Here is a 21,491-nt window from a genome sequence, read left to right as displayed (position 1 = left end):
CTATTGGCTAACAAAGGAACAGTGGTAGCTGGAGTTCACAATTGAAAAAATCTTTGGTTTTCAAATAGTAATTGAACAAAAATCTCAGTGTGTTCAATTAAGAGATGAGAAAATGAAGGGGATAGGGCTCTGGATGGGGAGGTGATGTTTCAGGTTACATGTTGTGAACAACTTCCTCAGGTGCAAAATGGCCACAATAAAATAAACTCTTTGAGTCAAGTGCGTCAGGCTGTATTGTTGAGAAGAGCCATATAAGAATTTTGTTCCTAAGCCTCTAGCTGCTTGAAGCTAGCCTGCAGGCCTTTGGATCTCATTTGTTAGACCTCACTGATCTATCTGAGGTTGGATTTCAAGCAAGCATGAGGTAAACATTAAAATAAACACTTTAATAATTCTAGACGTGCAGTTTCTCCATATCCATGGACCTGAAAGCATTAGCTGGGTGAGGTTTTCAGATCCATTTGAGTCAGAAATACAGCATGCAACTTGAGAGATTGAATTTTGTATACCTGGTTCTGATCTGGCCCTGCTCTTTTTCATTTTTTATTTCAGCCTTGCTTGTTTCCATTTAATTAAGGAATGGCTCCTGGAGAATCTTCTGACATCTTAATAGTTGTCAGGGAGCTCTGGATTGCCTCAGAAATTAGGAGGGAAATCAGGTGGGAAGGTGAAGGAGCTTTACATGGTAACATTCCTGGGAGAATTTGAAAGTGCTGCAAAAACTATGTAGTTCCCATCCCCTCCAGGTGTTGTTTGCCAAAGGCCGTTATGCAAAAACTTGCAATACCGCTTTTTGTGTTGAATCTGATATTAAGAGGATGTCTCTTCATAGCTCTTCTTGCAGGACTAGTTACTATAAAAGAACTTAAAAGAAGCTCTTCCCTGCCTCTTCTCCCCTTCAAGATGACTCTGCCCACCATTTATTATTCCTGTTATTCCAGATTTCCTAGTGCCCTTAGATGCTGGAACGTATTTTCTGGAAGTTTTCTCTGCCTTTAACTGAAAACATGTAATATGTGTTCTACTTTAAAAATAAAAAAAGAAGTAAGGAATGGAGCCTGAGGAAACCATGGAAGCATGCAGTAGAGGTGCCTAGAAGAAGCTATATAGCCTGCAGAGGAGAAAGTGAAAAACAGAACTTTGGGATGTGTTATGTGCTGGTATTGTCTAGTGGGATTGCTGCAAGAGCTAAGGGAATATATTCTGTTTGATTTGGTGTCAAGCGTGTGACCACATGGGATTGTACAGAGGTAGCTGGCTGTGAGTAGGGCTGGAGATAGGTTGTCAGGTGGCTGAAACTGCCCCAAAGACTTGTGTTAAAAAGTCTTTGATAAAGATTGGGTTTACCAGTTGCTGTAATGCACACTTAGAGCTGGCCTGTGGTGTGTGGATTTGGGAGGTGTGTGTGCTGTTTACACTTAGAAACCACTTGGTGCATTTGGTGCTGTATGCCTCAGATCATGAGATTGCAGTCAATTATTTTGGTTTTGGATCATCCTTCGTTAAATAACATAATAGGGTTTTTTTGTCTCCTGAGTATAAAGTGACCTATTCCACTTTTCCTTTCCCTCCTGTGAGTTTAGACAGATTTGGAATGAGATGAGGTTATTGAAGTAATGTTATTTATTGACTAACAAAGTCCTAAGTCCACAGTAAAGTGGTGAAGGAAGCGGAGCTGCACTTTGATATTTACTGTATTAGGCCCTAAAGACTTGCTACCTTGTAGCAAGTCCACTAGTTAGTGTTTGTGTATGTCACTGCCCTCTGTTTGACAAAATCAGAATGGGTTGAGTGGTTCCCAGACCCTTTCCTGCTAATGGAGAAGGAGATTCATTAAAGAAATCAGTTTGGATGTTTGGGAAAAAAAAAACCAACACATGGCCTTCTCTAAGTTGCCAAGTGTGTTTTTCTTGTTTGCAGTATATACATGTAGCCTCCACTTCCACCAACTCTCTTTCTGTCTTACAGTAGGGTGAAGAAAGATGCACTTGAAAAGCGCCTGTGCTTTTGATTCTGTTTAGGTTCCTTACTCTGTGGTAAACTAAAATGTTGCCAGCTTTGCAGATCCTGATGAAAACCTTTGCCCAGCCTTAGGTGCAAGATGATGAGTTACTGAGGTTTGAAAAACATCTGAAGGATGATCTTTTTAGACAATGGCATTAGAAGAGTGCACACAAAGTATTTTTATCACCAACTCATTTCTAGGAGTATTTGTTGTAAATTAAATGTGAATTGCAAACCAAGAGAATTCAATGCTCCCCCAGCTCAACTGTTTCTTAGAGAAGGCACTTAAATGTAGATCAGTTATTAATCTTAATAAAAAGCAGCATGTAACCCGAAAGACAGTGCAAATAGATTAGATTTGAGATGTTCAAAGGAGCATGTACGCTGCTTTAAATTGCAGAGGAACTTGGGCATCTACACTTATTTAAATCTATGGTGTGAAATTTTTGTAGCAATCCAAGTTGTAAGAGAACTGGAGAGGATCCTCTTGTAATGGATTTTGAAACCCTACAATTCTTCTGAAGTCTGTCATTCTCTTTTGTGCTTGGAATTGGTATTGCACCCTCTGCTCATCACCTTTCTCCTTGTCATTGAAGGTCATTACGTTATTTCTGTGTCCTTCTATTATCTGTTTTGAAGTCTGTCATGACTGGCTTCTACTTTGTGTAAAGCTTTCAAGATAGTCAAATGTTTGGAAGTGGTGTAGATTTGTGGAGTATTTGCACAATGTTATAAAGAGGGAGCTATGCTGTAGTTAAAGACAATAGTCTTGACTTCCATTTACAGAAAGCAAGTATTAGATTGTGCTATTTTTGCAGTTTTCATTGAATGGGCTTGTGTAATTTTCTCCCAAAGCTGCATGTAATTAGCTCTGTTTTCTTAGTGTGTGTGCATGTGCTTGATATTCTCCAGTGGTAAGATGCCTGCTTATTGGCTTTCAGTTGTCAAACACAGGCAAAGCTTTATCCCTCTCCAGTTATCCAGAGTAGGTTAGAGAAGTGAAATCAGAATACAGATCAAAGATGCTGTATTACATACATGCCTTCCCTCGCTGGGAATTTTGGCCGTGTTATATTGGAAAAATGTAGTCATCAGTGTGGTTAAACCTGTGCTCTGGATCTATTCTGTGCATCTGAAAGGTTTTAGCTACCTTGATTAGCTTCTCGTATTGTTCCAATTTGAGGTTATATATATATATAAATTTCTACTATAAACATTTTGTCTTAGTAATGATAGAAGTGGTAGAAAACTACAATAAATATGTGCTGGAAAAAGGCTGATGGGGGAAAAAAACCCTTTGCTTTTAAATAGGGCAAGACCCTCATTTCACTAGCAACAATTGTTACTATTTGACCTCACCATTTAGCTAACAAGATATATTAATTTTATTTCATATTATCTCTTACTGTCCTTTTTCTTCTTAGGCTTTTGTATCTGGCCCTACTAGGCATCCTCAGGAGAAAGCTGATCATGTACCACTGACCGGGTAAAGGACTCATGTTGCCACCTCCTTTCTAACTCCCCCAGCATGTTATTCCTTAATATCTAAGAGATTGATCAGTGCAGCAATAAACTTCTGTACAGAAGTAAAGCAGCTTGATTAGAGGTCATAGGCTTTATTCTTAAAAGAAATTCCTGCCTCTTTAGATGAGGTTGAAGAAAAAATTTAAAAAAAGATGGGCTTCTAGAGAGTGACCAAGACTGCTAACATAATTGAGAGTATTAACTTTATTAATATTATAGATCTCTTGATTACAAATGGCATTGGAGGCTCTAATCAGTCTCCTCTTCAACATGACTCACAAATTCCCATATGCAGTAAAAGCGTAGCTTTTCCAGCAGTAGTCACTTCCTGTCTGTCTCCTAACAAGGAGACCTTCCTCTCCCCATTCCTTCTCCGAGACTTTTTGTTTTTCGTGGTCTATAGTATGAAACTTGTGTTTTCAAAGTACTTTTGAACCAAGCTATTGGATGAGATTTAGAGCCTTGCTTAATTAGTTCCCTTTGCTCTTCTAATAAAAATGTCTTGTTCTCCATTGCTAATAAGAAATGCAAATGTTCTTAAGAAGCAAGAGGCTGCTGTGTGCTGTGTTTCCATTGTCATTTCAGATAGGTCTGGGAACTGGCTAGTAACACATAATGATTATGAAACTGAGAGGGTTTTTGGTAACTCAGGATAAATAGGGAAGGGGATTGCAAACAAGTCTGTTCCCTATGTATAGAAATTGTTGGAAACTTCAGGATTTGTTTAGTAAAGTAAATGCTAAAGTCATATGACACAGTCAATATAAGCCTGAAATAAATTATTTGGATTTAATAATAAGTCTCCTACTTGCATAAGGAATACTCAGTTACATCATTCAGCAAAAATGCAGGGCTCTCCTGCATCTGCGGCTCTAGTTCAAGCTGTTAAGGGGCGGGTGAGGAAAAGCTGACAAATGTTAAGTGTTCCTTTTAAGTGGGATGACTGTATTCTGGGTGTAAGGTGAAGGCATCAGGCTGCCAGAAAGATATTCTGATGTCCTCTTTTCTTGACTGCCTTTTTCTCTGCTTCCTTCTTATATTTTTAACTGAACTGGTTGCCAGAGGACTCTCTATCATATGCCGGTTCTGTGCATGCTCTGTCCCTTGGGAAAAAGAATTTTATATCACACCCTAAGGTGTGGGCTTACCCCCTTGTTCCATAGTACTGAAACAGACTTCTTTCATTTTGCAGTTGCTTTGGATATGAAGTAACATGCCTGGGCGTGCAAGTTATCTCAAATGGAATTGCCCAGTGAATGGATTGCATTCTTTAAAATGAACAGCATGTCATAGTGAACCACAGCAGAGTTTAAAAGCAAATCCCAAGTCTCAGATTCGAATACTTTAAACTATTTTTTCTCTCGTTTGATAATGGTTTGATCTTTTATTCTATTTGGTCTTCTATCCTATTGATCTTTTTTTCTGATCAAACTATTCAGTTTTAAGTGATGACTTAGTTTTTGTATGTTTCATCCACAGTCAGTGATTTGTTCTGGAAGGATATCCGAGCTTGTCTAAGTTCTGGTGGGTGCCACACAATACCTCTCTGAACGGGGCAGGGCAGGGGGTGGGAAAGCAGGTCTTCTGGAGTTAGGTTTTTTAATACTAGTGATGTAAAAATGGCTAAAAGATTGTTAATGCTGTACACAGCTTTGTTTGTCCATAAGTGATAACTATCCTTCCTTTAGGGCTTTAAGTCTTGCTTTCTAAGGAAATACAGCACCTCACACAATAATTCTTAGGTAGGGCTCTTAACCTGAGCAGTCAGTTTAGATCTTGTTCATGTGGTCTGAACAGATACAGTTGCTCTGTTCTGGCTGTTTTGTGACTTTTGTCAGTGAGTAGTGCTGTTCTCAGAGGCTAGAGTGTTTCCTAGGATAACACAGGTGAAATATTTTCAGAGAATGTAACTGATGTTTTTCATCATACAACCTTCACAAGAAATTTTCCAGGAAAGCCAGCTGAGTTTCTTTCCTTTAATAGGAAGTCTGGCCCCTGAATCTTGCTCTGAGATACCAGCTTGAATACTGCTGGTTTTTTTAAGGATTAATTGTGTGCCTTTTCTGTTGGCTGCCTAGGATTTTGGGGGACATTCAGCTTGCTGATTCAGGGAGAGGGGCTGGCCTACTCCCCCACACCCCTGCTACCCCAAAACAATATGGCTATGCTGAAGGAGGGGAGAAAGGTAAGTCTGAGGACCTGTAGAGAAGGTCTAAAAGGTGGGACTGAGTGTAGAAAGAACATCTTTTGCATGAAAACAAGATATTTAGAGATCAGCTGAGTCACAACAGCTTCACTTTCAGATCAGAAAAAAAAGAGTAAAGAATGTGAATTTTACATGACTCAAGACAATAAAATCCTCAAGGAGCCATATCCTCATATAATGTAAGGTATTACAGCTCATCTGCTTTCACTGAAATGATGCCAGTATATACCAGCATGAACATCTGTGCCTATTCAGTCTTCCTCACTCATGGATGTGTTCTTTTGTGTATAGTGAGTCACAGTGATTGAACTTCCTACAACAAAGGAAATGACCTCTTAGAAAACCCCTAAAGCAAAGAGTAAGAGTGCCTGGCAAAATAACTACCAAAGAGTTCAACTTTCTGAAAAGGAAGTGGATAGATCTTGTCTCAGTGTTAGAACAGTTTCATCTGTTCTATGAGCTGTGTCTTCCTGGATTAATCTCAGGGTTAATCGTTTAATGTGCATGTACCAGAAGTGGTGCTTTGTGGCTAGTGGCTATAAAATTGTGGTTAGGAGGAGAGAAGTTGCCCAGATGACCAAAGCAGACAGATAACTCACCTGCTGTGAGGCTGTGCCAGTCATCTCTAGAAGTATCTTGTTCAGAGTATGCAATGGGTTAGCTCCAGAAATGCTCTTGCTTTTGGCTTTTTCAGTGGACAATTGATTTAACGCCCAAGATGCCTTCTAACATCTAGTTCTGGTTCTGTCCTAAAGTTCTAAAAAACCCCAAACCTTCTGGAGTCTCTTCTCATTCACTGTAAATCAGGGGCAGGTGCAGTGAAAGCAAATATACTGAACAAATGTGCATTTATCTAAGTTTAGCTACTTCATTTCTTGTTTGTATTCAATCTAAATTTCTTGACTTTTGTTCACACTCAGGAAATTTTAAAGATGCTTATTGAGTAGGATGGAAAAGTTAGACAAGGAAGATTGGTTACCTGGCTTTGGTTTTGGAAGGTACAGGGGTAAGCAATCAAGGCAGTATGGTATTTTAAGACTTTTCTTCAGCTATGCTGTCTCAGAATATTTTGTCTTCAGAAAAAGTTTACATAAATGAAAAGTATAAACAATATATGGGAAAAGCAGCCATAACAAATGTAATAACAGAAAGGTTTAGTCTTAAGCAAATATTGCTTATTTGGTCTGATAACAATAGCTTTACTGTTACAACATTTGTGTGTTTTCATGACATCACCACTGGATAAGGAGATGCTATTAAAGGAGTCTCTCAGCTTTTTGTGAACTTTGGCATCTCTGGTAACTCTACTAAAGCCATTAACAAAAAAGATTCCTCTTGTGTTTTCATCCATGTAAGGACTTACTAAAGACCTGGTGGGTTATAGGGTCATTAATTCTCCTGATGAATATCACACAATTTGTACTTCAAGTAATAAATTTGTCTCAGTTCCAAGAATAATTCAAGTCTGAGGGGACCTGAGAAAGTAGGTTGTTTGGTACAACCTGCTGCCCAAAGCAGGATCAACACTGAATGCAAACCAGGTTTTCCCTCTGGGTGAGGAGTCTGATTATTGGTAAATTGTTTGCACGGTTGAATACTGATTTTCAGCAGCTATATTTGCAGATATCTTCTAGTCACTGACATGTAGAAACACTTTAGTGTGTGCAATGACTGTTTCCTGGCTGTGTAGGTGTTTTCTTTGGTTTCACCTTGCTGCCATGCTGTTGCTCTGTGTGTAAAAACTAGAATAATTCCTTTGAAGTTTATATTATTTTTTTTTAACATGTTACTATTATTTCAGTTGCATGAACCCTTTTAGGGAAACTTGTACTAGGTGCTGTGTATAGGGATAACAAGACTATCTTATTCCTAACTGACTTATGTTTAAGCTGTAGGATTTTATAGGTAGGTGGAGGATACAAACAGAAAGGGAGAACCCTTAATTCATTTAAAAAAAATAAAGGTAATGGGATATGCATGATACGTTATTATTAGAAGAACCTGTACTAACTAGAAACAAAAATTACTTAAGTTTTTCTTCCATTTTCAGATGTGTCTGTTCATTCACAGTTAAAACAGGCATACTTAAATTTCAGAAGCGACTTTACCCCACAGCTTTCACACTGAAAGGCAGACACACAAAAAAAGTGGGGTTTTTTTTTTCCTTTGGCTAACTCTTCAGTATTTGCTTTGGATTCAAGATTCCTCCAAAAATTCTGTGTTTGAGAGTTGGGTGGGAGAAGAGAGGAGAGGGCAAAGCACCATGGCTAGATGGTGATATTTTCTGTTGAATGTGGTGTAAGATGTGTGTGGGGATTGGATTGGATACAGGTAAAAGGTTTCAGGGTTTCTTTTGTCCTTGATTTTTTTAAAACGGCTAGTAGAACCATGGTATCTAGAAAGATAGACTCGATATACTCAAAAGAGAATTTTGGCACTGTTAACCTTCTGTTAGAGCGGCATTTAGCAGACAGCTTATGAGACACAAGTTGTCCAGTAGCCGTAGGATGAGTTTCTCATATTGATGCCTTATATGGAATAGAGAAATTAACCCAGGGTGTGAGGTTCAGTTTGCAAACTCCATAAATGCTGGTAAGACAGCAGTTAGTGGTAACCAGGGAGCAAACCAAGGCTTGTCATGTAGACAGCTACGTCTGAAAGTAGGAGTGAGGTAAGAGATCTATCAACATGCTTTTACAGCGTGGTCATGATAGCAGGCTACAGTTGTGGATTAATACTTCCTTTTGTTAGGTGTTTCTTACACATACCAACTTTTTGCTACAACTCACTGTATCTGCCCCCAAATTCTGTTGGTAGGTAACTCAGGTGTGCTGCCACTGAGTCTAGTGTCTACTGTGTTTGACACCTGCTTGCTTCAAGTGCCTTGTTCCTACTCCTCCTTGACATGCATGGTATTAGTTCAGCAGGCTGCTATGCCATTTACGTTATACTCGTGGTAGAATATTGAAGATGTAGTAGCAGTCATAATGTCTTTTTACCAGATCAATAAAAGCTGAAAGAAACAACTTTAGTTTTACCGGAATGTCCCCAAATGAACTGCAGCAAGAGGTGCAGCTCCAGTATTAAAGCAGTGTGTCTTGCCAAGAAAGAGTTATGAATGCTTACCTTTTTTCTAGTGTCACGGAAGACACACCGTACGTGTAAGAGCAAGTAATCCTATAAGCTGAAGAGTTGTGGCTGGACTTCAAAAAGTGTCAGAATCACACATGTGCCTCAGTAGAGGGTCTTGTGAAAAGTATATCCAGGATAGACAAGCTTAATTGAGCCTTGGCAAGTCAGCTCTCTCTCTCTCTGTGTAAGTATATTTTTCGTATTAATTCAAGGATTAACTTAAAGGAAAAATCATTTATTTTGGGATGTACAAAATGAATATGTGGGAATGTATTAATTGTTTTTGTTCAGTCTAAAGCAGAATGTTTGCTCTGTTTTCTTTTAGCTAATTATGTATATGTCAGACAATGATGAAAGGATACAGTTAGAGACATGACAGCACATACAAGGGTGTATATTTGGTGGGGGGAGGGCAGGCCACGAAGTATCTTTAATAGCCTTTTACCTCCCTTGCCTTTCAATCCAGTCAGTTTGTGAAATCTGCCCTAAGTTTACAGTTTTGGTGACCCTAGCTGTGCTTTGTAATGAACATATTCTTCACCAAATTAATTTTGCTCATGATACACTCAAAATTATTTCAGAGCCACAGGTTACAATTTGAGATATTTCCTGTTTAAATCTGGAGACAAGTGATTTTAGTGATACTGAATTTCTACAGGATTAATATTGCTAAGCACTGCTCTCCCATATATGAAATTGCTATGCATTTGGCTCCACATGTGGGTATTGCTTCATTGACTGAAATGCTCCGTCTCAACAGAGGAGATTTTGACTAGATAGAAATGGAGAAGGTGGGGCTTGGTAAAAAGATAGTCATAGAGAGGAAATGACTTCCCAAAGAAGCTGAATGAGGGACCAAAACCAAGACAGAGAGAATTCAGACTGAGAGATGCTGTAAAGGGAACATCTCAGTAACTTTTTGCTACTGATGTCTTGCAAACCCACCAGTTCTACTCACTGTCAATTAATAGTGATGCCTCATTGCCCTCTCTCTTTTAAAATAATGTCAAACTGGATCTGTGCTTTCACAACAAAACATGTTAGGGCAATGTTTCAGAGCTCAACTTGTAATTACAAACTGAAGGAGACTCCCATAGATTCAAACAGTTACCAGCACAAGGTAGGATCCCAGGTTTCTGTCTTGTATGATTGCTGTTTTGGAGTGAGCCTTCAACTTTCATTCTCAGAGGAAGGTCTCCATATGAAAGCTTTGAAAAGGTGAGCCTTCTGTGTCCAGTGGGCAGGAGGTAAGTAAGAAAAGGCAGGGTCAATGCCAGCCATCAGTGAAGAGATACAGCATGAAGACAGTTGACAGCATGTAAGAGAAGAAAAGAACTTTAAAGGGTAAGAGACAGAACTGAATGAACAAGCCAATGTCACCACAGATAGTTCCCAAAGGACAGCTTTGAGAACCATAGCCGATACATTCACTTATGTGTATCTATCTCTGTGTGTGTGTGTGTATATACACACATATATAAAATTAAAAAGAATTAAATCTAAGCATGAGTTGTTTGGTTCCTGGAGAAGTTGCTGCTGGCAAGAGCACAGTTTTCTGTGATTATAGAAAATACTGGGGTGAGGGAAGGGTCGGGACCTTCTGTTATGCCAGGAGCTATCTGGGTAAAAGAAACTGCTGAGGTCAGCCCATTTGTTTGTAATCTAGCTATGTTCCTGTATTGTATAATAAACAGATAAAGCAACTTCCACTATTTAAAAACATTGTCTTCTCCAGGTTTGCAACATGCAAGAAACCCTGGGAAGATACACTGAATACTTGTAACTATTTTGCTCCTGGAAGGGCCATTGCATCCATGCCATCAAGACTGAGCTCAGTGGTAGTTCCTTCTCCACACTGATGCTATAAATCCTGTTCGTCAATGTGTGGAATATGTGTCAGCAGGATTAAGCCAGGACAGTCTCTTGAATGTGGAATTCCAGAGAAGGCACTCATCGTGACTTCTGAAGCAAGCCAGCAACATCCTGAAATTCTGGGTTTTACTAAGATACTTCTATTCCTCAGCTGAATATTTCTGCAGACATCTGCTCTGAGATAGTTTGACTTGGAGCAAACACTTGTTTCTAGGCTGCTCTGAAAGCTTGAGATGGCTTTGACTTCTCCAAAACCTGTAGCAGGAGATTTGACACAAAAACTCATGCTCCATGATGGAAACGGTTTCCATTTCCTCTCTGCAAACATCATCACAATAGGTAAGTGGAAGGTTACCATCCATTCATCTAGTAGGTTGGTACTGAAAATACTGTCTTTTTCTCTCAATTTATTTTTATTGTATTAAGATTTCATATGGGACTTCTAGTTTTCCTTACATTTGTTGGAGGGAATTGTGCTTGTATGTTCCCCAGTCCCTTTTTTCCTGTGTAGTTGGTATGATGACTAGAGTTTGGGTGAAGTGTATTTAAAAATAAAAAAAGCCCAACACACCACCAGCAGCCCCCAAACCCACAAAAAAACCAAAACACCACCCCACCCCCAAAGAAAGTGTCACTACTCTGGCCTGTGTTTGATCTGTTCCAGTAGTTGGTGGCATGTACAAGTCTGATGCAGACTAGGAGTTAAATTAGGTGGTATTGGAAGGCAAAAATTGTAGCAAGTCTAAATAAGATATGGAAAATTGCCTTATACGCTAAGGATATCTCTGAATCAATCTTTCTTATGGCCTTGCTTGTATGCAGTCTGTGACATTTGAGTCATGGGAAGGGACCTTTCTGAGTAGAATCGCTGAAATTTTCTCATCACATATTTTTAGATTGGAGGCTTTGCACGCCGAGCTTTACCTTTGCAGCCTTAGGAAGGTTTAAACTGCTTTTGTTAGTTAGCTGTGGTGTGTTCACCTACTGGTAGCAAACCCTCTAATGTGCAGGAAGAGATGATTAAAACATAGCCTGGTTTTGGCTGTTTTAAACTGACACCTAGACTAACCCCCTGACCCCAATCTCTTTACTCCATTAGTTCCTTAGTGATTTTAATGGAGGGTGAAATTTATGTATGTGTTTTATAAATTATTTTGCATGAAGGAACTACTTGTTCTTTTCAGTGTTCATTAAGTACAGTAAAATTGCAACTGTTTTGCTGCATGATAACATAGGATTATGACTCTTGCCACTGTTTTCCAAGACATGCTGGACAGCATAGTATCTTCATGTAACTGGTGACATTCATACTTGAATAAATGACTGGCGTGTTCTGGAGATGTGCTTAAATAGATGGGGAAACTGACTTCTACTCCCCAGTTAAGGAAAAATATAAAGTGTACCCTCACCTAATGTGCTGATTAGAATCTTGATGTGTTGCCTTGTGTGGTTATAAATAAAAATGGTATAGTCAAATAATTGGGACATGGCAAAATTTATAGGTAGATCGGAAGAATGATATAAGAGTACTCTTTATTTACCAGACCTTCAGACAGTGCAAGTTTGCATCAGTAACAAACTGGCTCTGAATCATTGTCTGGCTTGTGCCTTGAATGGTTTATGCACATTTCCCATAAAAGACCTGTGATCCCTTCTGGTCTTCAACAGAATCTCTCATGGCTGGGAATGTTTCAGTTGTTGGTTTGCTAAATATATGAATTTTAAAATGTCTTTCAAAGATCTTTCAAAGCCTATTTGGAGATACACGCCTATCTGCTTTTGAAACCACAGATGATGTGCCTATCATCCATGATTTGTTAACAAAGAATCGTAACATTGGTGCCTTTACAGAAACCAAGAGATGCAGCTGTGTTCCTGGCTGCGTGTCTTGCGTTGTATCTGAGAGAATGTAAGGTCTGTGTGTTCAACAAGTAAAGTATTTCCAACATAAGGAGGTTTTTCACATCTAAAACCAAGCAGCTGTACGCAGAAACTGCACTCCTGCTTCTAGATTCTCATGTTGAAATGCAGTGGGAACCCAGACTGCTTATTCTTAGCCCTTCTTGGCCCCAACAGATAATGGGTATCTGGTTTAGTCTGAAAATTAAGCTGATGAAAATTAACACTTTTCTGAAAGAATGCAAACCTGCCTGTTTTTAAATTTGACTGTTGCATTTTTAGCTGCCTCCCGATGCTGGTTAGCAGAGATGTTTTTTCTGAGTGATGAATTAATTAGCTGGAATATCTTCAGTGGATAGTATTTCGGTGGCTTGTAGCTCCCTTTGGCAATGTAAACTGGAAACAATGCATGAAACAGTGAAGCTGACAAGACATGCAAACACAGATGAGAGAGAGAGAAAAGGAATAGTAGTCTCAAAGTCTTGGTGGTTTAAGAGGGAAACACTGGAATTTAAAAGGAATGTGTATCACTTCTTTGCCGGATAGTTAAGACAGAAGATGGCCAATAAGAACTTGCTTCTGAATGTAGGTAGAAATAATATCTGGCATTTATTAAATAAAATCAATCATATCTCAATTAAGCCTCATTTTTAGGATTTAATCTAGGAACTAGTAGAGGTCAGGATTATATCTTGCAGGAGGAAAGAGATAGGTATTTTCAGATAAGGCATTGCAAGTTTTATTTCCATAGATCTCTGAAGCATTTGTGCTGGTCATTGATCCTAAAATAGGAAAGTTTTTAGACTGAAATAGTGTTCTTAAGAACTGTGGATTTGAGAGGAAGGAGGATTGTAAGAGAAAGGACAATTGATAAGAATTACAGAATTTGGCATAGGTAGCTTTGCTATAGCAAATGTTTGTGTCTGCTCAATTTCTCTGAAGAAGGCAGTGAGGTATGCTGAACATTTTTGTGAGACACAAGATTATTTTTCTTGTCAAAGCACTTCATACTAAAGAAACAAATGGTAGCCCTGTACCCTGAGCATTACGAGTTTTGTGGGTGATTCTAGTGCAATTGCCTATCAACTGGGGGGTTTTTTGGCTTTCAACCAGGGTCCTTTATTCAGCAGCACCAAGTGCTCCTAAATATTTTTTTCTTTAATCTTGACCAAATATATTCCAGCGGGAATGCTAAATGCTGGGAAAACTGGGAGAAATCATTGCAGTAGAATGCAGCTACAAAGGCCATAAGGGCAGCAAGGAAAACCCAACATCTTTCTCAAAGCAAAATATTTTGGGCCACAAGTGTAAAAATTTTAAGTGAGTATCATAGGATGAGACTGTCAAAACTGATTGCAGCTTTTTTCCTTCATTTTTTCAACTGCTGCTGGAAAATCTTTCTTGAAGTTGATAAGATTGGGATTTATACTGCCTCAGGTTATGGCTCTGTGCCATGAAGTTGTCTGAATTGAGCAGAAAGATACCAAGCTCAAAGAATAACTATTGTTAGCTGTTGCGCTTTTTTGAGTGTTGACAACTTCTGCAGAGGAAAATGAGCTCTTTTCTTAGGAAGCTCTGGAGATTACAGAAGTGATTTTTCACATCAGGTGTTGACTGGAGATTGGGTAGGAGGAAGGGAATTGTGTAACTGATGTCTGTGGCAGATGAGAGATCTGAAGGAGGAGGAGTTGATTTATTGCATTTAAAATAAAAAAAAGTTGATTTAACCCAAGTAGACAAGGCTAAAAGTTTTGGCTTGGCTCTCACAGGAACTAATTTCATCATTTTGACCAAATTTCCAGCAACCGTGAGATCAACTTATCTTCTGCTGGCTTACAATTTGGGCTGAAATGTATATATTTTTTTTTACTAGCATTAATAGGGCTGAATATATTTGTGTTGTCGTTGTATTAAAAATAAGTTTGTCAGTGAAAATATAATCCATAATTAACTGTCATTACACTAGTTCTGACCTTTATCTTACATATTTAGTGATACCAATTTTTTCCTAGTAGAAGTAGCCATCATGTTTGATCATAGTCTAAATGTGCTTCTTTGGTTCGCTGTATGCAGTAAGTACTTAAATATTCTATATTTATTCTTAAATTTATGCAAGTAAGTGGAGCTTCTGTTAACAAATTATTCCAATGACTATATTTTTTTCAATAACCATAAAGTATATTCTTGATTGAAAGGTAGTCTAAAGGAGATGGACAGTTTTTTAACGTCCTGCAAACAGTAACTAAGTTTTACTATGATGCATGTGTTAAATGCATATACATTTTTTTCAGCAGCATTGTAGGTTTTTTTTTGCTTTTGATTCTTTTAAAAGTCTGTTGAGCCTCTGTTAGTGTCTTGTTTGTGTTGTTGCAGCATAGGCAAATGCCCAAAGCAGTTGGCTAAATGAAGCTTCCGTTCAGTGTCATGATCACTAGCAATGGAATGAAGCATCTGCTGAAGTACTTTGCTAAACTGAGACCTTTCCTAAGAGATACTATTCTTAGCTGACAAATCTTTTGAATACTGAAGGCCCATACTAGGATCTTTAGCATTCCACAGTCTTCTCTTGCCTTTGCACATCCCTGGAGCCCTTCTGTCCTGAAGTCTGCAAGCTGGTTGATTCATATCTTGTGGGTCCTCATCATGTGAAGATGTGCTTGCTCATATGCTCTGGGGAAGGTTGCCCCAATACTACTATTATAGTGTGTTAATAATAAAAGAGAAATATTTACAAAAATTGTTTCCTGCCTCTCATCTGTGTCACAGCAATAATGATAATTATTTTTCCTAGTACTGTCTCATAAATTGGTTTGCAAGGGGCTTGAAAAAGAGAAGTGCAGAAATTTAGAGGTGAAATAGGTGTATTCCATCATTTGTGTGTTTTCCGGCACTACAGAAGTAAGATGATATGTTCCAGTTATTGCTATATCATATAAACTGACTCTTAAGGATCTACTTTTTATTTGTAGGATGAATTGTAATTTGATGCCTCCTGAATAAGAATTGTCCATTATATATGTCTATACATAAAGCTTTATCAGTGTGCGAACGTAGGACAGAGTGCAAAGAGACAGCAGGAATAGCTGGAGGGAGAGAAAGTCTTCATTGTGCCTGTGCAGCACTTCCAGCATTCCAATGTAAGTGGGTCTGAACCTAAACAAAAGCTGGTCTGCAGCTCAGGAATCCCTTTGCAGACTTTTTCTGAACACCCACTTGAGTTTGTTCTTAACTCCCTAATTAACTCTTTATATGACTCAGTATAAATGCTCTGCAGTGCAGTGACAGCTCTTACCTTATTTGTATTGTAATAAATGCTAAGCGAACTACAGAATTGATCATAATACTGTCGAGCTGTTGTCTTGGGTAGCCTATGCTTTACAATTTGACATTTCAGCTTTATCAAGCCTATGCTGTCAAATGTAACCCTTCAGCTTTTTTATTTGGGTGAATATATCTGCAATAAAACTTAGGAAAGGATGGAGCGAGAGTCTTAAATCACTAGTTGGAATAAATCCATACAGCTAAATAAGTGTTCCTCAATTGATTGTTTGGCCTCATAGTATCATAGCTACCTACAATCTACTTCTCTACCATACTTACTAATCTTAGATGGCTTGAAATTCTTAGCACTCTTCTGCAGTTTTCTGATTTGTTTCATCAGTTGAGACAGTTTTCAAAACTTGTTGCTTTTTTTGGAATAAAATCTCCACTTTTCTGAGTAGGCTGTATCTGGATGAGGAGTAAGATTGCTATGTAAAAAGGAAATCTGAGTGGAATGCAATTAACTGCTACATAATTTTGCTTTATAATGTGATTAAACATTATTATGGCAGCATTGGGAAGGTCCAAAATCAAGGAAGTATATGGCAAATTCAGTAATTCTCTATTTTCCAAATACGTTCTGGCATGTCTAGACTCACTTTTCCCTCATAATCTGATGAAAGTGTGTTGTGCACAGACATGCAAAATCCTGTTTGCTTAGATATATAGTACATCAGATTAGCCTGGAGAAGTACTTAGATGGCTTTCAGCATGTGGCTCTAACTTGCTGCCTGTCTACATGAGCAGTGCTTCTGTCATGGCAGAGGGGTTGGACTAGGTGATCTTTAAAGGTCCCTTCCAACCCAAACCATTCTATGATACAAATGTAGCTGAAAAGCAGACACACAAGTGATATTATGAGTTGGAAAGTCACTTGGATTAAAGCTAGATTTCTGTGAAACTGTCTGTCAGTTAAAAATAAAATGTGAAACGATGTTGTGGTTCTACTAGTTCTGCATGTATTAGTGAGTGAATGAAGAATGGATACTGGTTTGTTTTTGTTGATGCAGTCTGAAAAGACACACTGTTTATCCCAAGGTTTAAACTTAAACATGTAATTCTCCTTGATTTGGATACTACAAAATTCTGGCACCAAATCCTGAACTTTTTTTGTTTAGTCTCAACTTACAGAATTATGTTTTCAACGCCTTTTCTCCTTCCTGAATGGAGAGTAAGGCTATAGTGTAAGGAATGTTGCAAACTGCTGTTTGTCCTCCTCCTGGCTGCAGAGGCAGAAATGAAGGAGTGAGGCTTGCAGAATGCACCATTGTTCCCTTTGTTGGCAATGTCAGCTTATGGTAAAGTGTTCATGAGTCCACCGACTGTTGTAATAAAGCATGAATCTAAGGCTATGATATTGGACAACTCAGTAGAATCTAGTTTTGATTCTGTTACTCACTTGTTTGATTGTTTTTGTAACTTTGCTTTGTCCTGTTGTTTCTTATTTTGATTATAAATGGGAACTGCTATCCCTGCACAACAGACACTTCCCAGTCATGCTTGAGTCCTTTTTTTGGGGGTTGTTTTGGGGTTTTTTGGTTGTTTTTTTTTTTGTTACCCCTGCTGAAATACAAATAACAATGATGTTCAACCTAAACAAATCAGAAATGAAATAACTATGGTAAGATCTTCTGGAGAGGGACACTTGTGGGTGCTAGTATTAGCTGCTTGGGAACTTCCTGCAAAATGCAATTTGTAGATCCCAAAAGAGTCTGAACCCCAGAAGGTTTGTGTAGCTAGAATACTCAGTTAGGTGAGAGTAAGTTTGGTATGTTATTTATTCTCTTTCCTGCCAAAAAAAACCCCATACAAAACCCAAACCACCTCAGGTCGACATACAGAATTTTTTAAAAATTAGATTTAAATTTTGTTGTATTAAAAAAAAAAGGCATGTCTTTTATGATGAAGGGCTGTTTAATAAGTGAAGCATCTGTTGTATAAGGTAAATGTTCTTTTAGCACACTTGTTATGTATTCTAGGTACCAGCTGGTTCCATTTAGGGATGCTTAATCTAAATCTGCTGGAGACTGGCATGCTAAAATTGGGAGGGAAAAGGTGCAATTACTTTTGTTAGGTTAACATTTTAAAATATTTGAGAAAAACATAGAGTAGGACTATGAGAATTGTTGATTGAACTGTGTCTGAATTGTATTATTCAATATATATATATTCAATATATAACAACTGAATTGTTGTCTGAACTGTATACAAGGATGTTCGTCAGCAGTTTCCAGATTCTGCTGTTTGATTTTTTCAGTTATCCAGGATGAGCTGAATCCTTGGTCTGTGCCTCCCAAGATTCAAATGGAGGGCAGTAAGAGAGTATCTGTGTAGTAGTCAGCTGTATGTGCCTGCTCCAGCTGATTAGACATTTCCTAGTCTGGGTAGAGAATTCCCCTGCGGTCCCTCGCAGACTGCTCTGTGTGTGTGTGACTTCTGTAATTGCTATCTGACATCTCTGTTTCTGTGCCTTGGTTGTAAGATGGTGATTTCTTTAGAAGTAAATTTGTGTGTATTTTAGGGGCAGAATTTCTCCTAGAATAATTTTTTTTTTTTTTTTTAAAAAAAAAAGAGGTTGTAAATAGAGGGCTCGAAAGTGTTCCTGCCTGTACTTTATTGGATGGATTTCTATGGAGGCTTCTGGGTGACTAACAAATTAATAGTATTAACTTAATTTGCAGAAGAGGTGTGAACATTTAGACATTCGTGTTAGACTGCAACTAGTTGTATGGTGCAACTGATATGCATAGCTGCAACTCTGAAGTTTAGCATTCTGTCTGAACCTTGGTACCTGAGAGCTGGAACAGTAGAGCTAAATAGATTGAGATGTATTTCTACGTTATTGCTTGAGCCCATTTCAGCCTAGAATTTCTCTGAATTTAGGCTTAGTTTACTGCTTCCTAATGCAGACTCAGAAGGTGACTGGCAATCTCTAGCCAGACTTTCAAGTGTTTAAAACAAGATTTGATTTATTTGCAGACATATTACATGCAAATAAGCACCCAAATATTTAGGTGGTGAATTGCCTGAAAGATTAGGAACTAATGTATTTCATCTCAGGTGATCTGGAGTAGATGTGAGGGCTGATGAAACAGTGAAACTGATTCAGTTTCTGAAAAAGGCAGTTTACTGTTGTCCATGCTCATGTAGCATTCTTTAATACTGAAAAACTTTTTGAAAGAATTCAGTCTTAGCAGTTTTATCTCCATTAGGAGATAACAAAATTGTAAGAAATTGTGCCATTTCGGTAATGTAGTATGCATTGTAAGGGAGAAAGTATCATAAATTACTTGATGACAAGAGCAACTTCTGTTCCTCAGGTTAGTTTGCAATCCAGGTGGCCATATTTGACTGTAATTTAACAGCAGAGGGCAGCGGTGTTCTTAATTTTATCCATACGTGAGTTACACTACATACATGCATGTTCCTTACACACTTGTGATGTAGGGCAGAGATTTACGAACCATATGATGGAAGATACCAGGAAGACATTCGGTTCCTTATGCAGTCCCTGCTTTGCACCTGCCTCTCCACTAGAAAAGGGCTCTGCAGGAGGCTCAGGCTTGAGTCCAGCCTGAACCCCTCCAGCCCAGGTTACAGGGCCTCAAAGGGTTTGTTTCCAGCTGTAAAAGGCAGCTCAACAGAAACTTGAACAGTCATTTTTGTGATGGCTCATTACAATTTCTCTTGCAGATTATTTCAGTAATCACTTCAAATAAAAAAAAGTGAGAGAAGACCCTAGAACTTACTATTTGCTGAAGTGTACCTCCCCAAAAATTAAATTTATAAAATCATTTGAAGTTTGAGTAAGATACAGATGATAACATATAAAGACAGTGCTTAGTTACACTGTCACTTTTTGCAACTAGTGATTCCATGTAAGCATTCCTAGTATTTCCATGTAATCATTGGATTAAAAAAAAAAATCTTGCAGCTATACACACAATTCTTACTTTGCGGCTGATTAAGAAATGTTAATCTGAGGATTTACAACAAAATTTTTGTAAGTGCTTGGTGTGGTTTTGTACATCATAGTAGCTGACTTTTATACTCATTGTATTAACAGTTGTCATTATTAAAGGGCTTGAACTGATGCTGAAGTGCACATGAGAAGGATGCACAGGAGAAGATTAAGATGCCTGAATAAAACATGACTGAGCAATCAAATCGCTGGGAAACCAGCATGAGAAAACACACTGAGGGGCGAAGTAATAGTTGAAATTAGTGAAAGCATTAGGAAAATTGAACTAAATGGAAAGTCTGGATTGATTGTAATTCACTTGGGTTTAGGTTTCTTTGTTTTGAGATAATCAAATATATGTAAAGCAGCTAATTTATATTTCAGATAATTTGTTTAAAAATATCTGAAACATTAGGGTCCAATAGGGTTCAAAAGTACTCCAGTGTACTGCAGTGAATTAAAATCTTTCCTGAGGCTGCGAACATTCATGATGAACTCGTGAAAGCTCTTCTGACTAAGCACTTCAAGATTGCAGTAGAATAAATTGGAAATGTTTCAGTCTAGTTTAATGATCTTGATCTGTGCTCTCGTGATACAAAAGCAACATAAATGTCTAAACCTTCTAGCTTGTGTTAAAGACTAATGCAAGCACTCCACAACCTGGACTCTTTCTCAGCTGTTACCTTCCTTTACCAACTTACAGAGTGGCTGTACAATACCATCGTTCTGTAGGATAAATGATGATACAAGGCACAGCTCAATAGCAAGTCTGGACCAAGCAGTGTGTGAGGATCTTGCATTTCATTCTGACTTTGCTGACCATTGGTATCTAGTCTTTCAGCTGATGTGGTTCATCTATTGCTTTTTCTTGTCTGAGGAATGTATATTTGTTTTCTTAAGGATATTCGTTTGGATCAAATAAGCTTTTTAAGCCTTGCCATTTAGCCCAAATAGACTCAACAGGCAAGGAAAAACTATCAAGCTTCCTTGGTTTTGTTTGGTCGGCAGTTTTTGTTTGGTGTTTTTTTTAGTTCAGTGTATTGTAATGTAGTTCTTGGAGGCTGTGCCAAGATGCCTAAAGGTGTTTAGGCACAGATGTTCCACTGAAGTCTGGTGGAAGTTAGCAGCCTAAATACTATTGGAATTGACACCTGCAAGGGAGCAGAGAGGTATCCAGTTTGTTGTCTCCAATTCACACATCGTTTGACTTTGGATAGTGATTTTTGTTTAGAATCATGAAATAATAGTAACTACTTGTCTTTATCTTAGTGGAGTTTTGTTAGGATAAATGTGTGGAAGGTTGTGAAACTGTCAGAATTAGCAATGGGAACCATTAAGGTACTGAAGACAGAGGTTTAACTTGTTGGTCCTTCTCCACTGTCAATAGGAATACTGCAGTTTGGCCTCACCTTTCGTTGTGGTGTGCCATTGAAGTCACACAACTACAAAAAGAAGGGGAGAGTTATTTGGCTTGTCAATTTATATGCTAGCTCTGTCTTCTGTGGAAGTTAACTAGTGAAAACAAGATAAAAGATACTGAGTGAACTATGTTGTAGAATCTTTGGTTTTTGT

General features: G+C 38.3%; 1 protein-coding gene across 1 annotated transcript in view; it reads left to right on the top strand.

The window, feature by feature from the left end:
- PLCH2 (phospholipase C eta 2) overlaps nt 1-21,491 on the top strand; it is a 121,784-nt gene that overhangs the window by 9,353 nt on the left and 90,940 nt on the right. The window contains exons 5-7 of the mRNA XM_055798597.1: nt 5,607-5,713; nt 8,872-9,050; nt 10,602-11,077. Of these exons, the coding sequence (XP_055654572.1) occupies nt 10,972-11,077 (106 nt within the window). The 5' untranslated portion in view covers nt 5,607-5,713; nt 8,872-9,050; nt 10,602-10,971. The remainder of the gene's footprint in view (nt 1-5,606; nt 5,714-8,871; nt 9,051-10,601; nt 11,078-21,491) is intronic.

Source organism: Falco peregrinus, chromosome 3 (genome assembly GCF_023634155.1).
Source record: "Falco peregrinus isolate bFalPer1 chromosome 3, bFalPer1.pri, whole genome shotgun sequence".
In the NCBI taxonomy this organism is placed as follows: Eukaryota; Metazoa; Chordata; class Aves; order Falconiformes; family Falconidae; genus Falco; species Falco peregrinus.
The sequence above is the reverse complement of the archived record's forward strand: the minus strand, read 5'-3'. Positions and strand labels throughout refer to the sequence as shown.